The sequence below is a fragment of the Natator depressus genome, chromosome 17 (assembly GCF_965152275.1).
Source record: "Natator depressus isolate rNatDep1 chromosome 17, rNatDep2.hap1, whole genome shotgun sequence".
NCBI classification, from domain to species: Eukaryota; Metazoa; Chordata; order Testudines; family Cheloniidae; genus Natator; species Natator depressus.
Window position 1 is genome coordinate 3,346,158 of NC_134250.1, and position 24,396 is coordinate 3,370,553.

The 24,396-nt window shown below is 39.2% G+C and overlaps 1 protein-coding gene across 10 annotated transcripts in view; it reads right to left on the reverse strand.

Annotated features, from left to right (window-relative positions):
- The window catches only part of NCOR1 (nuclear receptor corepressor 1), a 116,156-nt gene that overhangs the window by 9,017 nt on the left and 82,743 nt on the right, over window positions 1-24,396 (reverse strand). For 6 of the 10 annotated variants that reach the window (XM_074974687.1, XM_074974684.1, XM_074974689.1 and 3 more), the window contains 20 exons: window positions 22,500-22,673; window positions 21,410-21,570; window positions 20,449-20,569; window positions 20,259-20,360; window positions 19,461-19,561; window positions 18,410-18,578; window positions 15,366-15,509; window positions 14,054-14,137; window positions 12,725-12,981; window positions 11,976-12,336; window positions 7,380-7,604; window positions 6,260-6,469; window positions 5,891-6,040; window positions 5,072-5,233; window positions 4,414-4,579; window positions 3,655-4,154; window positions 2,892-3,020; window positions 1,573-1,730; window positions 1,094-1,311; window positions 435-572 (listed from right to left, as the gene is read on the reverse strand). In XM_074974687.1, coding sequence (XP_074830788.1) covers window positions 435-572; window positions 1,094-1,311; window positions 1,573-1,730; window positions 2,892-3,020; window positions 3,655-4,154; window positions 4,414-4,579; window positions 5,072-5,233; window positions 5,891-6,040; window positions 6,260-6,469; window positions 7,380-7,604; window positions 11,976-12,336; window positions 12,725-12,981; window positions 14,054-14,137; window positions 15,366-15,509; window positions 18,410-18,578; window positions 19,461-19,561; window positions 20,259-20,360; window positions 20,449-20,569; window positions 21,410-21,570; window positions 22,500-22,673 — 3,730 coding nt within the window. The remainder of the gene's footprint in view (window positions 1-434; window positions 573-1,093; window positions 1,312-1,572; window positions 1,731-2,891; window positions 3,021-3,654; window positions 4,155-4,413; window positions 4,580-5,071; window positions 5,234-5,890; window positions 6,041-6,259; window positions 6,470-7,379; window positions 7,605-11,975; window positions 12,337-12,724; window positions 12,982-14,053; window positions 14,138-15,365; window positions 15,510-18,409; window positions 18,579-19,460; window positions 19,562-20,258; window positions 20,361-20,448; window positions 20,570-21,409; window positions 21,571-22,499; window positions 22,674-24,396) is intronic. The other 4 variants (XM_074974688.1, XM_074974683.1, XM_074974690.1 and 1 more) reach the window with 1 other exon arrangement.

The window sequence follows — 24,396 nt, forward strand, 5'->3', positions numbered from 1 at the left end:
TAGTCCTGTGCCTTAGCCACTCAACCATGTTGCCTCTGAAAGTTAAGAGGAGATTCAATTTTCATCACTCTGGGGCCTAAACCAGTTGATTCTTTTAAAGCACATTAGTTGCAATGAGAAACCCAAAGATTGTATTATGAGAGGTGGTTTGCACATATGGAGTCTTTCACCCATGCCTCTCCAAGCGCTTTACATAGTGAATTTCAACATCTCTGGGAAGTAGGTAGGTACACACCCATCTGCAAACAGGGTAGACAGAGAGTGGCTAAGTGATTTGCCCACAGTAGCAGAATCAGGAACAGAATTTATGAGTCTTGACTCCTACTACACTGCTCTTGTCATTAGACAATACTGCCTCACTTCAGAGATTAGAGCTGCTGCTGACCACTCAGAGATACAAGTTAAGATATAGTAAGTTCAGTTTTTAGACATACCTCTGTTCAGCAGGCTCAGTTCTTTGGGAAAGCAATATAATATTGTCTTGTTTCTCATGTACAACTGGGACCTGAGGCGGTGAGATTGGCTCATAAGGTTCTGAAGAGACATGACTTCTCTCTGGGGACTTCCCAGGTCTAAATTTTTAATACAAAAAAGAGGTACCCTTCAAATGTGTAACCAGCACAGTTAAAAACAAACTCCAGTAACCAATGATCAAGACTATGTTGCTTATATATCATCTAAGTCTATGGTATCCCTTGGGATAAAAGATATTACAGAAACAAGACTTCGGACTATCCACATAAATTATTAATTTCTATGAGCGCTACGTGTTTACGTCTCTTCCTTCCCTCAAAGCTTGGAGATCAAGTGCAGATAAATCTAGTATAAATGTGGAGATGGCTATAATCTACAATGCAGCACCAGTCAATGTTTATAATTTTCCTTACTACACTGTTAGAAAGTTAAGCCAGATATTCCTTCTATTTGTTGAAGAAAGTAGACCAAAAATTTAAGTTGCCTTTGGACAGCTAAGAAAGGTTGAAGGATAAACCTACTTCAAATCAATTAAGCCTAATCCACCGTTAATTTTTATTGGCTACTTATACAGGCATTGGTTGAATTTACAGTTAAACCGAAAAAGCCACCACTTCACCTTGCTCTGGATTTGTCAGAGAGATTTTCAGGAGACACTCTGGCACTTGGCCGTTGATGGTGAACAGACTGTGACTCGGGGCTGTAGCGGTTTGAAGCCTTTGCCCGAGTAGGGGTAGGAGCTGAAGCAGGAGCCGAGTTCTGGAATGTACTAGTCGGAGGCTGCAGGGATGCCTGTGAGGCTGCTTGGTTTCTAGCAAAGTCTTGTGTAATAATTTGCTGTTTGGGGGCAAAAAAACAAACAAACAAACAAAAAGAGTGGTCAAAAATCTGGCCTACATTCTCTCATTTTAGGAACAAATGCAACTGGCATCACACGCACCAAACACGATACAATCTGAACTTCAGTCATGTGATATGTAACATGTCATGGTTTCACTATCAATATCGTAACCTATTATAACTCTCAAATAAAATGTAGCATTTCAATGTTTTGAAAATATAAAATCAATCCCAAAGTTACTTGCAAAATTAACCTACACAAATATGGTCAGCAAGTGTGATCAGACGATGGGTCCTAGGTACATGTCCGATCCCTTCTGCCTGAGAGGAAGGCAGTGGAGGCTGCTGTGGAGAAGGAGATTCCTGTTGTGTCCTATATCGGTGAACTGGACCTTCATACTGCCTGTTGGGATCACCTAGTTTCCAAAAAAAAAAAAAAAGCATATCACTCTAATAAGACATTTCTGAAGTTTAAGCTTTGAGAGTTTTTTGAATATTTATAAGGAGATATATGAAACATTTCTGCATGAAATTTTAAGTAGCTTGTCTAATACAGCTTTCTTTCCTTAGTATTTAGACCAGTGGGACGCATCCACACAATATATATATTACCTGTATGACCCTGAGGCTATCACATGGGCCGTAGCTGTGTGCTGATTGGGCCGCAAGCAGCCCACGGGTTGAGAACCACTGATTTAGACCCTTTGATTCAAACAGGCAACAGAAAGTTAAGTACTAGTCTACAACAGCATTGCATCCATATTTTTGGACTGATTTAATTTCACTGTACTTCTTTGACAGCAAACTGAGCTGACGTAACTTGCACCTCAGTCTCTTTCACCAAAATGTAAGTGTTTGCACCAACAACCAATACAGTGAGATTTTAATTATTTTTTATAACAGCATTTTTTCAGTTAATTCTAAATCAGAGCATATGACAATAAAAAGCAGCACAGTTGAGTGCAGTGGTGTTCAACCTTTTTTCATTTGCAGACCCCTAAAAAATTTCAGATGGAGGCGCAGACCTCTCTGGAAATCTTACACATAGTCTGCAGACCCCCAGGGGTCCATGGAACACAGCTTGAAAACCACTGTTCTATGGTAATGACAACCTTTCACGGACCCCTAAGACATAGTCTGCAGACCTCCAGGGGTTCGCAGACTAGAGACTGAAAAACACAGGTCTAGAAATCAGGAATTCTCAAATTCTCATCCTGGCTCCTCCTCAGACTAGTTGTAGGGTCTGATCAAGTCAGCCTATTTACCTCATTTTCTCCACATGCAAAATGCGAATAATGCACCCAACCTCCTAGGTGTAGGGAGGTATAACTGATGAGTGCTAAGTATCATTGCATTTTCAATACATTTAATCAAATTTCCCTACTTTTCACAGATCACAATTAAGTATATGCTCTAGAAAAGCTTCTGAAGATTCAAGAGTGTTTTTAGTTGCAACTTAAAGGCTGCTAATGTACTTTATATACGTAAGTGTATGAGTTCATAGCAACTGTTCAAAAGGGAATATATATTTAAGATACTTGGACATAATTTCTTTATCTACAAAGAAACAGACTTACTTTCTGCCTGGCTTGGTTTGGGTGCCTCTTGTTGATAGGGTTGTAGTTTTTCTTGGGGAGGTACAGGTGAATTTGCAGGGCTAATCACCTCAATGGCATCTCCAGGTGCTTCATATCGGTGGGAAGATACTATGAGTTCAAACAGCAGAGATGTTTTTAAATAAAATGCAAATTTGTGGAAGTGTGAAACCTTAATATTAAGAGTTAATATTAAGAGCCAATAAATCTTGCTAAAAATTGTAATGTATGGAATCTATTTTATTTTCATGACTGGGACAAATCTATTAGAGCATTTAAATAAGCATTTCCTCCTCATTTTCATAATGCATTTACTACTACAAACAGAAAGCTGCTATTTTTAGGAAGTATCTTGTGATCTGTAGTGTGGTTAGTTTTGTTTTTCTGTGATTCAAGATAGCCATTCCCTTCTACATCTAAGACTTCCATAAGCATAAACACTGAATGTTCACTATACAGGTGATCATGAGTTTTGTACTGAGCATCACAAGATTCTTAGGAAAAACTGTGTTTGGCTGTAAAGTGGTATGCATAGATAACAGCATTGTATAAATGAGTATTGTTTTATTTCACGTCAAGCAGATGTCAATTATATAAAAGGGAAGACAGTACAGGGCCTGCACTGCATTAGTAGCAACAGGATAAAACAAATCCATTCAGATGTGCCATGTTCTTTATGGCAAATGTAGTAAGTGAAATGAAAAGAGCACATGAGGGAATAGTAATTAAGAGTGAAGACACATACAACTGCTAGAAGAATCTGAACTCTGTGAGCCCCGATCCCGTGCATCCTTGTCCGAAGCAATCTGCCGAGTGATGATCACATCTATGAAGTTAGCAGCAGTAATGGTGGTCTTCCCACGAGTCCTTAACTCTTCCTCATACCGGGATTTAGGAGGAGGCCCTTTGTCTTTACCAGCCTCTGAATAAACTACCGATGAAGACGGACCCTGGGACTTGCCACTGGAAAAAGCTGCTGATGTGTATGGGCACTGAACAGACCTCTTTTCTGCTTCCAGTGTTTTCTGCTCCATCTGTTGCTGCTGTTCACTAACCACCGTTGACCTGCGCCCCATGTTCTCTTCTATTCTGGTTCCTTCATGCTTATGCTCTTTTGCTTTGACAACCTCCATCTGAGGAGCAGAGGCTGCAGCATCCACCAATGCAGCTAGGGCATCAGCAGCAGTGTTGTAACGGGAAGCAGGCAACCCTGGAGTTATGGAGGGGGCTCCAGGCGTGAGCTGCCTGTTAGCAAATATCAAAAATCACTTGCATTAGATCATACAACAGCAATTAAATGATTTCAGCTGGCTCTTCCAGGCTTCCTACAAAGTACAGCTTTTGTGATGCTAACACCTTTCCCTTAAGTCATTTCCCATAGGCCAAAGACCTAGCAGATGGTGGTACTTTTGGTCTCTACTATTTTTCATGCAAAGTAAATACGTTTAGTAATGAGCTTAATCCCAGAACGTATTTCTTTGTAACAGGAGTTTAAGAAACGTACATGATGCGTAGCTGAGCAGCAGGATCCAGAGGGGTAATTACACTTGTCCCATTGGTTCCTTGAAAAATACTGGGCCTTTGCTGCAGCATGTTCTCTTGGGTTCTAACAGAAGGAGAAGGTGAGCGAACGTATCCATGACTGCCAGGTCTACCAGGTTGCTCTGTACCTTAAGTGTGTGGAGAAAGTTAGTGAGGGGGGGGAATATACAGCCTGTTATAATGTGTAATAAGTGTGCATATAACAATGCACAAGCAAGTATCATAATGCTATCGCCTCCTCCACACCCTTTTTCATATGTCTATGCTGCTGTCAGGCATAGACCATATTTAAAGCTTTCTAAAGAACAGCATCCTCCAATCTGCACTGCACTGAGTGAAATGCCAATTGTAACAGGACTGCCTCGGTTGATTCCATCCTTCAGATTCTACATCATTACAACTGAACAAAGATAAAAAGAACATACTACCTACCACTGTCAATTACAGCAAAACCTCCACATCTTAGGAATCACCCATTTAGATCATACTAACAATAGGTTACACAGCACTGTTTTTTATTTTTTAGAAGTCAAAACAAAAGTGCTAATGGTGGTTGTGGAAATTGATTAGTTATATTTTGTATAAACAAGACTGATCCAAATGTGGCAATGTACACTCACCAGGCCGAAGGTAGTGCTCAGTGGGAACTGCAGCGATTCTCTCCCTCTCTCGTTCCCTCTCCCGCTCCCTTTCACGTTCCCTCTCCCTCTCCTTCTCCCGTTCCCTCTCCCGCTCCCTCTCAGCATTGGCAGCTGCAGAAGCAGCCAGATGCGTAGGGTGTCCTGTAAGATGCACAGGAGATAGGAGAGCTTCAAACAGCAGTGAAAAGCGTAAGACAAACACTGAAAAGCTCAGCAGTGTGTATTACTTGACACACCATTGATGTAAGTTGAAGCCAGAAAAGAATATTTGTGAATGCCCCAAACCACTTTGATTTCATTGATAATTATACACTGGACTACGATGGTTGAACCCTAAAATTCACTGTGAGAGATGGGGTTGGGAAACAACCTTCCCAAGTCACTCCACTGCTTTAATACACGGTGATAGGAGCTATCCAGTCGGCAGATAATAGGAGCCAAATTCCACCCTTGAACAGAAATTAATGGGTTCATGTATCAGACGACAGAATTTGGCCCACTGTATTTAACAAAAACACCAAACTTTTTATTTTTCTAATTGTTTTCTCTTCTTCAGGGCTTCCAGCAGATAAATACAAAACCTATCACAGTGGGGCCCCGACCCTGTCTTGGGTACCTCTGGCTGCTACTGAAACAATAAAGTTAACAATCATCTCTCCCATCACCCAAAGTGAATGGCACGGGGGTTAGCTATTGGAACAGCAGCAAAACACTTATCCAGTGACTAGTGGATAGAGAGGGTCACTATCCTAGAATGTCAACGGATTAGGGATAATACAGAACAATCAGGACTTTTACCTGGTGACATAGATGCAGGGTTGTAAGGCCTCGGAGGGAATGTGAGCTGGGTGCCAGGGATATAAGTGATTCTCTCCATAGGAGGGGTACTTGTTCCTCCTGGATGAGGGACTAAGATAGTGGGAGCCATATTGTTCAGGTCAATAATTCCTGTTCAAAAGTTATAATGGAATTAGGATATACTCCCTAATCTCAACAGTTTACAACTACTTAAAAAAAAAAAAGGAGATATGCATCTAGGCTTTCTACTAGTGTTATACAGAGTTTTGTTTTGCATATGCAGAGACCAGTTTTAAAACGCACCCATTTATATATAAAACTCCACCTCCAAAACATATTCCAAAGAAAGCCTGGAGAAGGCAGACGTACCTCTAGCTCCTGCATATGGGAGAGCTAAAGTTTGCTCTCTAGGAGATAGTCCTCTGGTTACATCAGGACGTAAATTAACCTGCATCTGCTGTGAGGTAATATAGTCATTTAGGATTGTCTGCCGTGTGTTCTCCATTGCATAAAGCTGATACTGACTTGGGTAACCTGGGGTAGGTGAAAGCTGCCTTTGGAACAGGTATGCAGCAGCAGCTGAGGATGAGAAAAACAAATAAAGGGAAGTCTAGTGTGCAGCGGAGGAAGAGTTTGGAATTTGTAGTTTTAAAATATTTCTTAAGCTTTAATAAGTGTTGCCAATCCTCCAGGGCCAGCTCTGACAGAATCAAAACTAGTCTTCTCAATGCCGATGTTCCATGGAAAACATGCGTTCTCATACTTAAGCTAGGAAAGGTTAAGCAATCCAGACTGAAGAAATCTGCTTTATGGAAAAAGCCATTAGAGGAAACTGTGAATGTAAATCCTAATGTTCTTTAGAAGCGAAGCACTGAAATATGCACACAGGATAATGAGAAATACAGGATAATGAAAGGAAAAATACAGGATTAAAGATAATCAGTGGAAGCAGATTGATCTTTGAGTTACAAATCAGTTTTCTGTTTTCAATACCATCTGAGTGGATTCTAAGGGAAAAACAACATACAATCTGGTAATCTCTGAATTACAGAGTGTTTCTCTCACAAAACCCTGCAGGATGGTGGTCCTCAGCATGCTTTGTTTTATCCCCCAGCGTATATGTTTTTCTTGGATGCCTGCCATTCTTTTAACAAATACTTTACTTTAAAATATCCTCTGAACATCTCCCATTTATGATAAACACAAAAGAGATAATTTGACAGCTTCTTCTACAGGATCTTTGAAATGGAAAGGGAAAAACCTTTTGTTCTAATGGAGAGAATATGTAGTATTAACCTAGGAATACTTTAAGAATATTTTGATTAAAAAAAAATAGAAGAGGCCTCTTAGTAAAGCGTTAGGCAGAAGGTATAGCTCATAGTAAATAACTTTTTAATTGTGGCTCCACTGACCTTTGCTTTTAATATACAATCTTTTCTGTATATTACTGAAGACCACAGTACTGAAAGGAAAAACAAAACACATTTACCAGGATCCAGAGCCCTGTGAAATTGCATGGCTGAATCTAAATGAGGGGGGAGATGGCTCCTGTAGACTTCTGGAGTAGATCCTCTATGATGGGAGTCAAAGGGACTGTGAGTTACTACAGGATCAACACCTGGGACTGGAGATTTCGCTGGTACGCTCTCTCTCTGCGTTGGGGTAAGTGTGCTTTTCCTTTCATGATTAGCAGGCTTTCCAGAAGATATTCCCGCTAGAAAAAAAAACCACTTGTAAGAAATACACTCCTGATAGTTGGTGAAGCTGTAAATGTGAATTAGCTCAAAAAGGGATCAGACACGACTGACATACTTCAGACTCCTGCACAATACTACACCAGTCAGAAAACACACCTTACACACCTAGAACAATTTGTGGAATCAGAATTTAGTGACTAAATTAATTCAGAAGGACACTATTAGATTTCAGATTAACATACCAGCTCAATCATCCACATATTTTAGTGCCTTAAGTGAGTAACAGTCCATATTCAAAAAAAATCCACACTCCCTGAAGAAACACCTTTGAAGTGACCCAGTATAAAGTATGAGTGGAGACTGAATTACCTCCTACCTCTATAAAAGTATGTTTGCCTTGGGCGAAAGTTTAGTGGTAGAAATTTGAACAGAGGTGGAACGCTGAACAGTCCACCCTGCATAGTCCTGATCTGTCTGATGCCTGTAGATAAACAAAAGGCCTCAGGCTCTCATCCTAAGAGTCACCAAAATTCAATTTACATAGAAAGAATGAGCTGTCTTGACAAAAACACACACAGGTGGGCTGGTGTAACGACTTGATACAATTGCCCTCTTTTTTTTTTTTTTGTTTCAGATGTGTGCATGGTGGTGGTATTTTTTGATAATCTGAGGCTCTTGTGGGTATAGCTCTGGGAACCTGAAAAAGGAAAACTTCAAAAAAAAAGCCAGTGAAATTGCTCAACTATGTCAAAAAGAAAAGACAGCTAAACTTCTTCTGAGGAAACATAACATTTACTTTAATTGAAGAGAAGTGATATGTCCCAAACAGAATGAGACTAATAATTTGCCCAAAAGAATAAATATTTTAAAATTTAGCCATGGTAGAAAAATTGAAAAATTCAATTCTAAAACTAAGTTGGGATTTTCAGACAGGACAGAGTAACATAAAACTGTACTGGATTTACATCGGTCTTATCTTACCAAGTGCCAAGGCATTAAGTAGTGCTGTTATAGTATCCTCTCCCTCTTTCCCCTCCTTCCCCCGCAAAAGATCAATAATTTTCTTTAACACCCTCCATTACTGAAATTCTCTACTGGATGCTTGAAAATGTTCCCACTGGACAAAACCCATTCCCTCCCTCCCCTTGTATTTTAGGAACAAAATGGAATATACCTCAGATTGATTTAGTGACATATGCATAGAAATGTCACCAAACATCTAACATGGCTCAACCTGTTTCTACAAAGCAGCAGTCCTGAAGATTTTTTAAAAAATCCTTAATGATTTGAAAGAGATATTTTAAAATATGTAATTCTAAAGGCATTCCTTTACCAAAATTACAATAATTTTAGAGCTATGTCAAGTTGGTGAGGCCTCATCTGGAGTACTGTGTCCAGTTTTGGGCCCCACACTACAAGAAGGATGTGGAAAAATTGGAGAGAGTCCAGCGAAGGGCAACAAAAATGATTAGGGGTCTGGAACACATGACTTATGAGGAGAGGCTGAGGGAACTGGGATTGTTTAGTCTGCAGAAGAGAAGAATGAGGGGGGATTTGATAGCTGCTTTCAACTACCTGAGAGGTGGTTCCAAAGAGGATGGTTCTAGACTATTCTCAGTGGTAGAAGATGACAGGACAAGGAGTAATGGTCTCAAGTTGCAGTGGGGGAGGTTTAGGTTGGATATTAGGAAAAACTTTTTCACTAGGAGGGTGGTGAAACACTGGAATGCGTTACCTCGGGAGGTGGTAGAATCTCCTTCCTTAGAAGTTTTTAAGGTCAGGCTTGACAAAGCCCTGGCTGGGATGATTTAATTGGGGATTGGTCCTGCTTTGAGCAGGGGGTTGGACTAGATGACCTCCTGAGGTCCCTTCCAACCCTGATATTCTGTGATTCTAAGTTTTGGGGAAGACTACATGACGGTGTTTCTAAATATTTAACGCTGATTGTAAAAGTAAATTATTGAAAACAAATTAAAGTTTTGTTTATTTTAAACAAATTTTTTATTTAGCTGCGACCTCTGTATTATATATTGAGCAATAGCATTTAGATGTGGTTTAGAGACACTAGGCTAATTTGTATGTCAAGATGCTTTTTGACTTTTCCTGGAATTAATTCATGGTTAAATGCCTGAAAAGAAGAAACAACATCCTATGCAATTGGGCCAGAACTGGGAGTGGATGGGTCATTACACAAAGTAAAAACTATTTCCCCATGCTAATTTCCCCCCCCTACTGTTACTCACACCTTCTCGTCAACTGTTGGAAATGGGCCATCCTGATTATCACTACAAAAGGTTTTTTTCTCCTGCCGATAATAGCCCACCTTAATTGGTCTCATTACAGTTGGTATGGCAACACCCATTTTTTCAGGTTCTCTGTGTATATACACACCTTCCTACTGTATTTTCCACTGCATGCATCCAATGAAGTGGGCTTTAGCCCACGAAAGCTTATGCCCAAATAAATTTGTTAGCCACAAATACTCTTCGTTTTTTTAATTATGAACATACACACAGCACCCAAAACATACTGGGTGCTTTCCAGACACAAGAGTCTTTGCCCTCTAGAGCTTACAGTATGAAAGACAAAAGACATGAAGAGTGGGAGACCCAGATACAACAAGCAAGGAGTGTGGCCAAGTAACGAATGGCACACAAGTGAGTTCCAGCTATTCCCTATTGGGCTAATTTCTTGTAAGCACTGTGGCAGAATCAGATCATCAAGAACAATCTGAATGCATAGAGCAGTGATATTAAAGACCTGCTGAAGGAAATGCATTCTGAGAGAGAGAAACAGAGAATGTTGGGGGATGCAATTTCTCCAATGATGAGATGATTGTGGAAGAAACTAACAGTAGTTGCCTAGCTGGAGACTGGGCATCTCAGCCCTCCCTGCTAGAAGAAATGTAACTGTTCTAAGATATCTTTACAAAACTACTTTTATTCTGATGCCTGACCATTAAAGCAGATGAGAACTGACAAGGTGTTTAGCTTAGAAAAGAAACAGCTTTTGTATGGAGAGCCTGGTAATGGCCTTAATTCTCTCTTAAGCAAAGGGAGTCACAGATATCAAATTGACTTCAGTCAATAAAAAACCCACTCCTGAGCAGAGTGGCTTTTTCAAAGTTATTTCCAAGTCTATAACCTTTTACTAGCTTTTCTTTTTTAAACACAAGAGCTGCAAGTTGTGCTGGGGTCCCATGTTTGTGAATATAATTAAGTTAGTGTGGCTTACAGGCTATAGCTTTCTATTACTTAAGCATTACTTGGCAGACGGTACAAGACATTTAAAATTTGTGACACTACAAAACAAACCACTAATAGGTTATGACAACCAACCTGGCAAGGACACTGGCTAATATGGCAGGCTTTCTGTTAAACTGTGCTTAAAACGATTTTGCTAGAATGGTGAAAAAGTGGTCTTCCAGTCAGTGTAAACCATGGCCTAACAGAGATCCACATCTTACAGGCAGCAAAACAACTTTCACGGTTTTAAAAGTACCTTCCATACTAGTCTGATTTGCTTTTTCTTTGGTACTTATTCTCCAGACCCCAGCTCTCTTTCAGACTCCTCCTAAAAACTTACTTCTGTGGAATTGCCAAAAAACTCATTGGTAAGAATGAGTATGTGAAGTAATATTTAAAAAAACACTAAACTATTAGGCAGTGTACATGACATATCAGTGTTATTACATAATCTATTTATGTAACCTTGTCCAACTACACTCAGGAAAATTAGTTTTACTATTGATTTCAATGGGGCTAGGATTTCACCCTAGGAGTCAGAACTCCTGTGGCTTTAACTCCCTGCCTTATCACAAATCTATTGTGTGGTCGTGGACAAGTCACTAACAACTTTATGTTTCATCTTACCCTCTGTAAAATAGCTAGAATGCTTACCTTACAGGGGTGGTGGTAAGTTCAAGTGAGACATTTTCAGTTCCTTGGGATCAACAGCATTTATAAAAGCAAAAAGGATCACTAAGGGAAAGACTGAACCTTTACTGTAGTGAATGTACACATATATCAACCTTGCTAAGAACAGTAAACATGAGGCACCTTCTAAGGTGTTGAAGCCCAAGATTAACACTGTGGGAGGTTACAAAACCCAGTGTGAACAGAAAGGTTTTCATTATTTAATTTCAATTAATGTTGGGTTTTTTAAGAACGCTCCTGTTCATGGCTAGCAAACCAAATCCAACAGAACTGTGACAGTTCCTAAGAACAGAGTGAAGTGTTCTATAAATAAATTCAAGAACCTATTTTTAAAAAAGCAAATGTCCTTGTATGCTTTACCCAAACAGTGCTCAATCTACAGAAATAAGACATTTTAAGAATTGTTATGATTTTCAATGGTCAGCTTACACTGGGCAAGAAAGGATAACATACCTTCAGTAACTCTGTTCATCATAGGTGAACTCCTGGACATAGGGCTTTGATAGTTCACAGGAGTCCTCCTTGCATTGGTGTCATCATAAATACCAGGGCTCAATTGTGATTTGGGAGTTTCATGAAGAGTTGACCTGAGGACAGAGGTGCCAGAACTGACCACCGATGTATGACGGGAACGTACAGCCTCCCCAGTCTTTACATCTTCATATTTTGCTCGTTCTACCGCCTTCACGTTTTCCGGTACCATTTCCAGCTGAGGCATTCCACGGGGCAGTTTACTTGGTCCAGTGATTAAAGATTTTACATTGTGTTTGATAGCAGACTGGCCGGAGTTGCTTTCATATTTTATGGGCGTACCCTAAAGAGGAGCAGAAGACCATCAGCAGCCAAGGTCATCCTATCAGCTTTCCACTGATGCTAGGAGATCATCTTATAATTTGTTTTTAATCTTTTGTGTTACCATAAAATTCATGTAAGTATGTATTTGATGCAACTGGATGTTGAACACAGCTACAGTACTTGCTACATCTTATACAAACTGCCCAGCACTCTTGTCAAAATGATACATAATCCCCAGGTTTTTACCAATACATGGAGAAAATGTTTTCAAACTTAATTAAAAACACATAACTGTCTGTTTTCAGCTAACGAGACATGTATTTCTTAAATGCAACAAATACCCTGAATGGAATTACCATTGAGTACCAAGGCAGCAGTAAGAGTCCAGTCCTGGTTTGCATGGTTACCTGAGAAATGGAGCCTTCCATAATTGGCCTTGCACTTTGTACTATTTCAGGAGTCTTGCGACTTTCTTGGCTTAAAAGGTCCTGTCTTGGGATTTCATGGATGGAACGGCCCATTTCTTTAATGGTAGTGACTCCATCATACGGCTTTCCCTTGGTTATGGCTCCTTCAAACGTCCGTATGGGAGGAGACTCTCTCTTAATCTGTTTAGGATACTTCAGGCCTTCTTCAAAACTCTCAGCTGTTGCTCTTGGTGTACCTTGTGTGGAAGGAAAATAAGTTAACCAAGTCTTTAGTATGTTAACGGCCACTGAAAGATTGTTTTGCACATTTAGCAAACTGCAAATACCAATCACAAACTGGAACTCTGACCTCCCACTACAAATGGGTCTAACACAGAGGTGGGCAAACTACGGCCCATGGGACCATCCTGCTTGGCCCTTGAGCTACTGGCCGGGGAGGCTAGCCCCCGGCCCCTCCCCTGCAGCCTCAGCTCATTGCGCCGCCTGTGTGCCAGCCCACCGCTCCGGCTGGGCAGTGGGGCTGCAAGGTTTTTTTGCTCTGAGCGGCATGGTAATGGGGCGGGGAGCAGTTGGATACGCGTGGGAGTCCCGGGGGGGGCCTGTCAGGGAGCGGGGGTGTAGATAGGGGTCGGAGCGGTCAGGGGACAAGGAGCAGGGGGGGTTGGAGGCTCTGAGGGGGGCGGAAAGTGGGAGGAGGGTGGAGGCCAGGCTGTTTGGGGAGGCACAGCCTTCCCTACCCGACCCTCCATACAGTTTTGCAACCCCGATGTGGCCCTCGGGCCAAAAAGTTTGCCCATGCCTGGTGTAACATAAAGAACACAGAAGACTGCAATATAGAAAGAGAAGCAGGAAGTACTTTTTTTTTTTTTTTTTTTGAAATGAACTAATTTTACCACTAAAAGCCATAAGGGAACAGTACTAAGCAACGGTTTAAGACACCAGATGGGTCAGGCGTGCTCTCATATGCTAAAAGCAAAGGCAGCAATACGCTCCTCAAATGCTTCCTTATGAGATGATGTTATTTTTATACAGCACCTGAAGATGCAAAATGCTAAAATATACTTTTTTCGATTTTACAAATTTCCTCATGTAAAATAGCTCCCCATTTACCAATTCTTGCACAAAAACTTAATGTACAATATGTATCAATAACTAACAGGAAGCTTATGCATGGAAAACACTCATCTCTCTACTAAAAGGTTTTAACTTTAGCATGGCTACCATTGTCAGCAACTAGGTAGGGTTCAGCAAGTCAGACTTCTAGGATCAATAAGTTAACGTCAGCCTCTACACTACTGAAAACTTTACCTTGCATTATAGAGCCAGACAGCACAGTCCTCTCCTTCAGTTCTGCATGAGGGCTGCCCCTAGGCAGTGTACGGCATATTAACCCTAAAAAGGTTATTTGGCTGAGTTAGAAAATTAAATACAAGAATGATAAAGTACATACTACCTACCTAGCTACTGACATAATTTACTATCTGCACTGCAGTTGTGACTAGAGGCCCCAGCCCCATTCTGCTAGGCACTGTACAAACTTAAGAGACAGTCTCTGCCCTAACAAATTTAAAGGGAGCATATGCCCCGCCCCATTACTATAGTATTTAAACATATACAAGACACTGGTCTTGGGGAAAAAGAAGAGTAACGCTTCTCAAACTGTAGTAGTTGCTTTTCCTGCACTCACCCTAATCCAGTCTCCTCACAGAACACAGATGCAGCAGAACATTTAGGAGACACGTGAAGCAGAACAATGACTGGTTAAAACCCCCATTCTATCTTTAAAGATGACTTAACATGGGGACCATCTAAAAGAAGCTGAAATGAAGAGCCAAAGAGAAATTTAACTCAAACATCAAGACCCCCTAAAGCACAATTCTGCATAGGCTGTGGAGAAAAAGTGGATCAGAGAGGTGTAAGACTGGCATTCAGTACCAGTCTTAGGTTCTCCCACTCCAAAGAAATCAGGAGTACACACCAGAAAGTTAAAAGCTAGCAAGTAAATCTTTTGGGATATAACCTGTAATCCTCTCCGAACTGCATTTCTCCATCTCACTAAGAGGTACTCAGATGTTCCCTACAGGTTAAATGAAGAGGGAACTAAGAGTTCATGTGACTGGTAAGGAGGGAGTCTCTTCCACTTGGTTCAATGGTGCTTAGAGGAACGTTTCTTTGCCTCTTGTACTCCCAAAAGGCACACAGGAAAGTTGAAGGCTTACAGTTCAACTTCACCATTACTATCTCGGTTGGGTCATGGTTTAGGAAATCAGTCATTTCGCAACAAACCAAAAAAACCCAGTGATGCTCTGTTATATAAATATTGGCAGCTGCACAAGTCTTAATTAATAGATGTCAGGCAAAACGAAGTAATACAAAGAAGTATTTGTCGTATTGCTGCTACTGTCTATTCCACTACTTCTATGCTACTAGTTGTCTCTTCGCCAATAACAATAGCTCTAAAATGCTTTTACGCCTCTGTTAATATCAAGTTACAGTGATTTGATTTCTACCTTTAAGTCTCCTTTCTCTTCCAGTTTACTGTATACATATCCTCTTGATTTAGATCTACCCCAATGTACTTGTTATTAAGGCACATAGTATATTTAAAATAGGTGCTTACCCTCTAATGGTGCAGACACTGGAGACTCCCTCATTGACATTCCTTGTTTAATATTTCCTTCCATCGTATCATAACTTCTCTTTAAACTGATTTCATGAGCAGTCCTTGGACTCCTGGTTCCTTCTCGGACGTTCTTAATAGCTGCTAAATTATACAGATGTGTAGTAAGGAAAAGGTGAGAACATAACATAACCAAGCAATCAATTACACAGTAGAACCTTGATACAGGATACCAAAAACTTATTCTAACAATAAGAAAAGGAGGACTTGTGGCACCTTAGAGACTAACCAATTTATTTGAGCATAAGCTTTCGTGAGCTACAGCTCACTTCATCGGATGCATACTGTGGAAAGTGTAGAAGATCTTTTTATACACACAAAGCATGAAAAAAATACCTCCCCCCACCCCACTCTCCTGCTGGTAATAGCTTATCTAAAGTGACCACTCTCCTTACAATGTGTATGATAATCAAGGTGGGCCATTTCCAGCACAAATCCAGGGTTTCACAAGAACGTCTGGGGGGGGGGGGGGGGGGGGTTAGGAAAAAACAAGGGGAAATAGGTTACCTTGCATAATGACTTAGCCACTCCCAGTCTCTATTCAAGCCTAAGTTAATTGTATCCAATTTGCAAATGAATTCCAATTCAACACTTCCTGGACACTACAGTGCTAATAAACGATGGTCACATAAACACCACCCTATACCGGAAACCTACTGACCGCTATTCCTACCTACATGCCTCCAGCTTTCACCCTGACCACACCACGCGATCCATGGTCTACAGCCAAGCTCTGCGATACAACCGCATTTGGTCCAACCCCTCAGACAGAGACAAACACCTACAAGATCTCTATCAAGCATTCTTACAACTACAATACCCACCTGTGGAAGTGAAGAAACAGATTGACAGAGCCAGAAGAGTTCCCAGAAGTCACCTACTACAGGACAGGCCTAACAAAGAAAATAACAGAACGCCACTACCCGTCACCTTCAGCCCCCAACTAAAACCCCTCCAACGCATTATTAAGGATCTACAACCTATCCTGAAGGATGACCCAACACTCTCTCAAATCTTGGGAGACAAGCCAGTCCTTGCCTACAGACAGCCTCCCAGCATGAACTCACCAGCAACCACATACCACACAACAGAACCACTAACCCAGGAACCTATCCTTGCAACAAAGCCTGTTGCCAACTGTGCCCAAATATCTATTCAGGGGACACCATCACAGGGCCTAATAACATCAGCCACACTATCAGAGGCTTGTTCACCTGCACATCCACCAATGTGATATATGCCATCATGTGCCAGCAATGCCCCTCTGCCATGTACATTGGTCAAACTGGACAGTCTCTATGTAAAAGAATAAATGGACACAAATCAGATGTCAAGAATTATAACATTCATAAACCAGTCTGAGAACACTTCAATCTCTCTGGTCACGCGATTACAGACATGAAAGTTGCGATATTACAACAAAAAAACTTCAAATCCAGACTCCAGCGAGAAACTGTTGAATTTTTGAAGAAAACCTGGATTTGTGCTGGAAATGGCCCAACTTGATTATCATACACATTGTAAGGAGAGTGATCACTTTGGATAAGCTATTACCAGCAGGAGAGTAGGGTGGGGGGAGGTATTTTTTCATGCTTTGTGTGTATAAAAAGATCTTCTACACTTTCCACAGTATGCATCCGCTGAAGTGAGCTGTAGCTCACGAAAGCTTATGCTCAAATAAATTGGTTAGTCTCTAAGGTGCCACAAGTACTCCTTTTCTTTTTGCGAATACAGACTAACACGGCTGTTACTCTGAAACCTATTCTAACAATGTTTACCTTTTCAATACTGTACCCACACATATTTAAATGCCTTTTTAACACTCATCTTTTACTACTTAACACTCATCTTTTACTACTTAAATCTTGTAATATTACTTTAGCAAATAAATATTTTTGTCTACAATATTTTGATCTGAAGTTTGAATTTTAATGTTAAAAGGATAACTTATTTCCTCTAACTCTCCAGAGTTTGTAATACCCTCTATTCTTTAAAGGAAGTGTTATTTTGACATTTTCACATTTGTCAACTAATTTTTTAAAACTAATGTAGAAATTAAATACTAGTGTCAGTTTTTATCTCCTTCAGTTATACACTGTGTAAGACCCATCACACCAAGGTCACCTTTCTGGATGATTCTAATAATTTATGATCCCAATACTGCAAGCTGAACTAGGCAGGTGGACCCCTCAACCCACATGGAGTCCCATTGACTTCAGGGAGGCTCTGTGAAAGTGTCTTCCTATGTTAGATCCAATACTCCAGTGAGGTTATGTTAGCTATGGCAACAGCTTGTTTGATGACTGCTTCTGAAAATCCACCAGGGAAACTGCAGGTTTTTTGTAGGTCTTATAAAAATAGCGTGTTTGAGGGTTTTTCATTCTTCCAAGTGGAATGGAAGAACAAAATATTGAGTATTAAGGAACTGTAAAAGCCTTCTCCACTAAGATTAGAACAGTTTTAAAGCAGTTTAAATTTTGGCTTAAATATATGGATACTCTCCCTTTATATAAGAAAACCTATTATACATTATTCCAACACACACACACACACACAATGTTAAAATGTTGGTTTGAAAAGGTATCTGTATTTTAAGGATAAAATCCTTACAAGAATATTGTAATTATTTTTTAAAAAATAAGAAGCCTGGAAATTCAAGGCGTAGGGTAACCTTAATTTAAGGGTTTGGATATTGTGCAATAAATAATGCATGGGGGTTATATATTTAATGATGAAGACAAAACAAATATTGGACTGCTCAGTCAATGAGGCAGCTCTGTCCATCCTGTGGGGAAAAACATGATCTCATAACGTACTATTATCATAATATACATGCACAATGGGGCAGAATTAAGAATTATATGTAAAACAATAGAAAAATAACGGATTCCTAACCTGAAATCCACAGATTTGATAGAAGAGGAAACTCAGTTGCAATTTTAAACTATGGACCAGTTATACTACTCCGATATATAAATACTTACTATCATATGATAAGATATGCCCACTCTTGCCTTCATAAATAACATGGCCTTTGGCTGCAGCTTCCTCTCGGCACTTCTCAGGGCTGCTGTCTTCGGTAGCCAGTCGGGTGATGGTTCCTTTCAGCAATGCATCAGCAGCAATGCCAGACTGGGACAATGTTGGTGTACCCTGCAATCAAATCAATTTAGTATAATTCTGAACATACGTATGTAAGATACTGAAAACTGGGCACTAGAGAACAAAAAGTGTAGCTTCAGGCCTATAATCCTGATTCCTTTAATCAGAAATTTCAGGTACAGTTCCTGGCATTTCAAGTATTAGTACTAGTGCAGATTAGTATATTTTGCACGGCCACTTTATGAATTTTTTTTTAAAATGACAATGGGGAACACTATATTACATCATTCTTTTGTGACCGGGAGCTTTTTTTTGGACATACTACAACAACTGTTTTGGGGGAAATGGAACATCTACTTAGCTATACTATTATCCAAGATCATTAGGCTGTACTTTATCTTCAAACACTACATACTAATGTATCCTCAGACTCTGATTATAAAAATCAAGAAAGGGAGTTACCAACTCAGAGGGTGTTCTGTTTGCTCATTAACTGTGCCTACTCCCTTTGTATGCACAAGCCCATAAAACTAAAAATAGAATGTTACTTGTATCTTTGCATTAGAAAGACAAAGAGATTAAAAAATTAGTTATGTTGTTCCTGGGATTTTATAACAGCATCTGTGCAAAGCTGATTACCAAGATTTATTTCTTAATTCTTGCACTGCAAGGATTTTACTCAGATGTGAAGTAAGGTACAGCTAACAAGTCTTCATTTAGAACTACTACAAAACCTGTGATATTAAGCTAAAAGTTAGACATGCATGATAATTCTTTGTCAGAGGTGATATCCTGGCATTACTGACTTCAATGGGGTTGGAATTTCACTCTTGGAGTCTTTATATTTACCTATGCAAAGATGTTAAGGATTATTTTTAAAAATAAGTACCTCTGTGCTAGTAACAAACAATAGAAGGTAAAGGGGGAAAAAACCTGAGTAATGGAGCCTCGCAGAGAAGGGATGGTTTCAACAGGAACTTTGTTGGCTGGAGTTCCTCGTGTTATACTTCCTTCTTGTATAGCTGTTGTGGTACCTGAATCAAAATTAAATGAAAATCAATAAATAAGGCCCCCATCAATTCAACTGGCAACTAAAACAAATTATTTGCTTAAAATAATTGAAAGTTCTCTCCAAGGTGACAACTTAAAAAGTCAAACTATCTGAATTTTTTAAAAATGTATTATTGCTATAGGTCTATATGTAACAGAAAGATGAGAAATAAAATGACAGTTTCCTTACAGTGGGTCTTTATCAGTATTTTTATGTATAGTCAGTTTCACTGTTTTACCTAGGTCTTTTAAACAAGAAGGGAGAGCTAGTGGCAGGCTTATTCCTAAAACATATTTTAACCTGTGGTTTTTATTTTTACTATTAATTGATTACATTTTAAACTAACAGTACCCCTTTACTTATTATTTGTTAATTTCACATATGTAGATATACCAGATATTTCAAAGAACATTTGCAAGGCAGAAAGACTCAAAATTTAAATTTTTAAAGACTACTAATTATAAATGCTTTTTGTAAGACATATGCACTCACAGAGAACAGTATATAGGAAGCCTGGAATAGCACTTGGATACCCTGCCTTGAAAAGGCCAAGAATAGTCAGTAAATCTCAAGAGATTTTATGGCAAGTCAAGTAGTGAGGACTATAAAAATTAACTGACTCATTTTCATCATCCTTGACAAATTAAAATTCATTACTCAACACATGAGTATTTCTTTACCTCGGACCACACCTTCATGCTGTGCCCTGACCAAGAGGCCCTCAGGCTGGGAATTCTGGCTTCTGGGAGAGAACTCTTCTTGCTTGATGTAGGGTATGGAAGCTAGTTAGAAAAAAAGACAAAATTAATTTTGCCACTATTAACGCGCAAAACTTGCGTATAATGTTTATGTTGGCTTTAGTTTTCCTACCAGGTTTGGCAGACTCCTGTTGCCTCGGCAGGCCAAGAGATATGGATCCCACAGATGGCTTTGCTGGTTCTTGACTATAAGAAGCTTGACTATGGGATGTTAAGTAAGTGCCAGGTGTTCCCTAGAAGAATAAGTCACTTTGATAAATTTTATTTTTGGGTAATGAATAATATTAAATTACTACTGGCATATTAACATTACAGACTGTGCTTTAGTTTTTAATTATTTAAATGGAAATAAATGATGAGCTGACCAAAATATCTTGTACTGCTACATAATTATAACAGGAACTCTAGACAGCCTAACACATCTCCTGCAGTATTCGGAACAAATAAGCCAACTCAGCCAGTGAGCAGCTACAAAAAGTTCTTTCCACCCCCACAGGTTGCCCATGTGACTCCTGGCTGGTAAAGTTTGGGATGGGTTCAGTTTCAATACTGGAGTAAATATAACACTGATTGGACACCATTAGCTTCATTGCCAACTGTCATTTAATAAAAGCAAATGGCATTTAATGCCATTCTGCTGATAGAAGTCACTCATTTTTAGTTCTGTCCTGCTCAGATGTTATACAGTTTTTAGCACTGGTTTACCTATAAATGAACTAGTGCATTCATTTTCTATGTGGAAAGATGCCTCTGTCTTCAGAATTTAGAGCAAGGGTGGCTAAATGCAGTCTACAAAATTCTACTGTGCAGATTACCATGGCTCTCATCTTTAGTTCTTAGGTGCAACCCCGGGAGACTACAGGTCCTAGCCAACTCAGTCTATTAAAGATGAAGGCTACAATCTGCCCCACTTTATGAAAGGAAACTGCAGTTCTTGGGTTTTTGGTAGGCTGGCCACGTGGCTCTTAGTTGGAAAAAGAATAAACACCGTGCTGGAGATATGAAGTTGGGAGCAAGTAATAGCAGAAGAATATATTAAACTTAGAAGTTGCTGCTGAGTAATGTTCTCTTACTTGTGAGATTGAGCCTCCCATAATGAATGATGGTTTTTCTGATGGCATAGTAGTTTTGGAGGATGGAATGAGTGGAGGTGGTGGTCTGGTTGGCCGGGTCGTTGGGAGACGGACCCCTTCAGGTATATTTGTTATTACTTGATGAGGAGCAGGCTGGAGAACTTTTAAAGAAAAAGTTTTGTTAAACAATACAGCCCATTTCTGGCTCTATCATTCACTACACAAACAATCTTAAAAACAGAAAGAAGTGTAATACTTCATCTTACTGTGTACAAGAAGAACTGCTTAGTGGTATGTCCTACAACGTTTTTAGATGGATTTTTCCTCTGCAATTCTTCATGGTGTATATAGTTAAATTTAGCGGAATTAAACTTGGCATCAAAGTATAAAAATAAATAGCAATATCTACATTTTAAAACAACTTTAAAATTTAAAATTTTCAAGCAAGGTGGACCAAGTTTTCACCCTACAGGTTTTTTTCCCCACAATCATTTTTGTTCTTAATACTTGATTAGATTTGGGTTTAATTTCATTTAGTCTTTCCTTAATTTGTCCTCTCTTACCATCCAACATCACACTCTGGGGAAAAAAAAACTATAACCAATGTTATACACATTTCTGGATTGTGGGTTATTTTTCCATAGTTGACAGAATAGCTAGAGTCTATCAAAAAACACTTCTCATCAGGTACTAATGTATATTTTAACAGGTTCTACTTTCCCTTTTCCTTCCCCCATTCATATCATATTGGAGAATTCTTTTTTGCAAGTTAAACTAAAATCCTCATCTGCCATTTTGGCTCTATGCTGGAGCTTTAATAAATTTCAAAACCCCAATACCATAAGATTTCATATTTGGTTAAGAAAATACATATTAGAGAAGAGAACCAGCTGATGCAAAATGAAAACATGAGGGTACATGTTCCCCATGACTGGAAAATCCCAAAGGAAGGTCTATTTACAAAAAAGAAAGTCATTTTCAATAGTGCAGATAAGCCTTTAAAGAAAGTTTACTACTACATTAAATCATGGAAGTCTAACCTATGAAGGCAGACCGCCAGTGGCTATTGTGCAAAACAAATAATATTTACCTGGTGGAACACTATAGCGAGCTGCATTCATATCAGGCTGTGGAGAGGCTTTACCGACTTCTCTTGGAGATAGCCTGTATGGCGATGCCGACCTTGCTGCTGTGTTTTGCACCTGTGCTTCCTGTTCTATTGCTCGTTTGACCTCAACGTAAGGCATATAAGCAACTGATTTTCCTATAAAAGTTAAGGTTATCATGAGAGAACCACCCTATATTAAAATACTCAGTGTGAAAAGAACTGGATCACAACAGCCAAGTGACAAGACCATCGGTCTTCTAAAGTCAAGTGTACTCTTGTCAGAAGTTTAAATGCTTTCATTCCAAAAGAACTTTTCAGTAAGTAAAGACTTCCATACACAATACCACTTAATCACAGCACTGATGCAAATGAAAGACTTCACAGCTAACAACAATAGGTCTTCCCTTCCTGGAATAAAAGGAGCTTCCAGATCAGTTTCCCTCTCACACATGAGAAAACATCTGTAGGAGTTCAAGATCAATAAGTATCTTTGGTTCAGAAATTACTGAGACTTCAGACAGTTTTGCATATTAAACCACAAGTGTACCGATTCCTGTACCAGCTTTTTGGCATTCAATTTGATTCAAATGTTACCCCTAGAAACTGAGTGTATTTAGCCTTGTTAGTCTTTTTGAGTCTTCCAGATTCAGACACGTTTAAAAGTTGACGGTATATAAATAGAGCTGAACATCATTGAACAACTGACCTTGGCAAATATCATAATTTAAAAATTATTACATAAGTTTATTACTGGAGGAAAAAAGCTGGTGAAATATTTTTTGCAACGTTATGCACATTTTTTCTATAGGAGAAGTAAAAGTTAAAAAGATTCAATCTCTTCCCTGCTTCAGTTTTTATCAATAAAGTTATTCACTTTGTACTTGATAATGTACATTTTCATAGATGAAGACAAAAAACTTCCAACTGTAATTATATTAAAAACAAACAGTACCAAGGAACTCAAGCCATGTGAGAAAGGTTCAGTAGAGAAGCTGCCAATTTTTATTTCTAAATCCTTAATAAATATTTACTTCTAAATCCTGCCAGCAAGATTTAAGAGTAAATATTGTTTTAGACTGAAGACAACTCACTACTATTGATCGCCATACTCCTGTCCACCAGTTAAGGGCTGCTCCTAGTCAATTTAAGAGCAGTAAATCTATATGGTCAATGCCTTTGGGGTTTCATAATTAAAACAATGATTAGGAAAAGGGAAGAAAATTTTGCTCTAGAAATAACAAGTAAGATCAAGATTTGTCTGTATTTTAGAACCTCAATTTTGTTTCGCAAATATAAGGGGAATGTGAAAGGATAATTCAAGAATACCTGATTATGAATCAGAACCAGCCTACTGTAGCTGAGGAAGTACACCTTCAACCTCATCAGTTAAACAGTACTGATCATACTGCAAAAAAAAATTACTATGTCTACCATTGTACGTCACAGATAAGTTCACTGCGGATTGTCAATAAGTCTGTGCTATTACATGGCCTTTCATCTGGCCACTTGCCTTTAACTCATGCATCCTGTGTAAATATCCTAAAACCTATACTGTAAAGTTTAAAATAGAATCTGTGGGTTGTCTCCAATGCATTGAATACAGTGGAGAAATCCCAGCTGCAAAACAGACTTAAAGGAACAGAAACTCTAGAATAGTTTGGGATGTCTACAACTCTTTAAAAGTTCAGAATTTAAATACTACATCCTTTAGGACTCAAATACATTTTATCAAATTCTTCCTGGCACCCACAGAAATTTTGAATTTTGCTGGCAGAGAACTTCATCCTCAAACTTTCCAATACTTCATAATAAACTACAGCCAATGCCAACTATTATTCAAAGAAATGGTATTTTGGCTAGGTAGCATTTGTAATTGCAA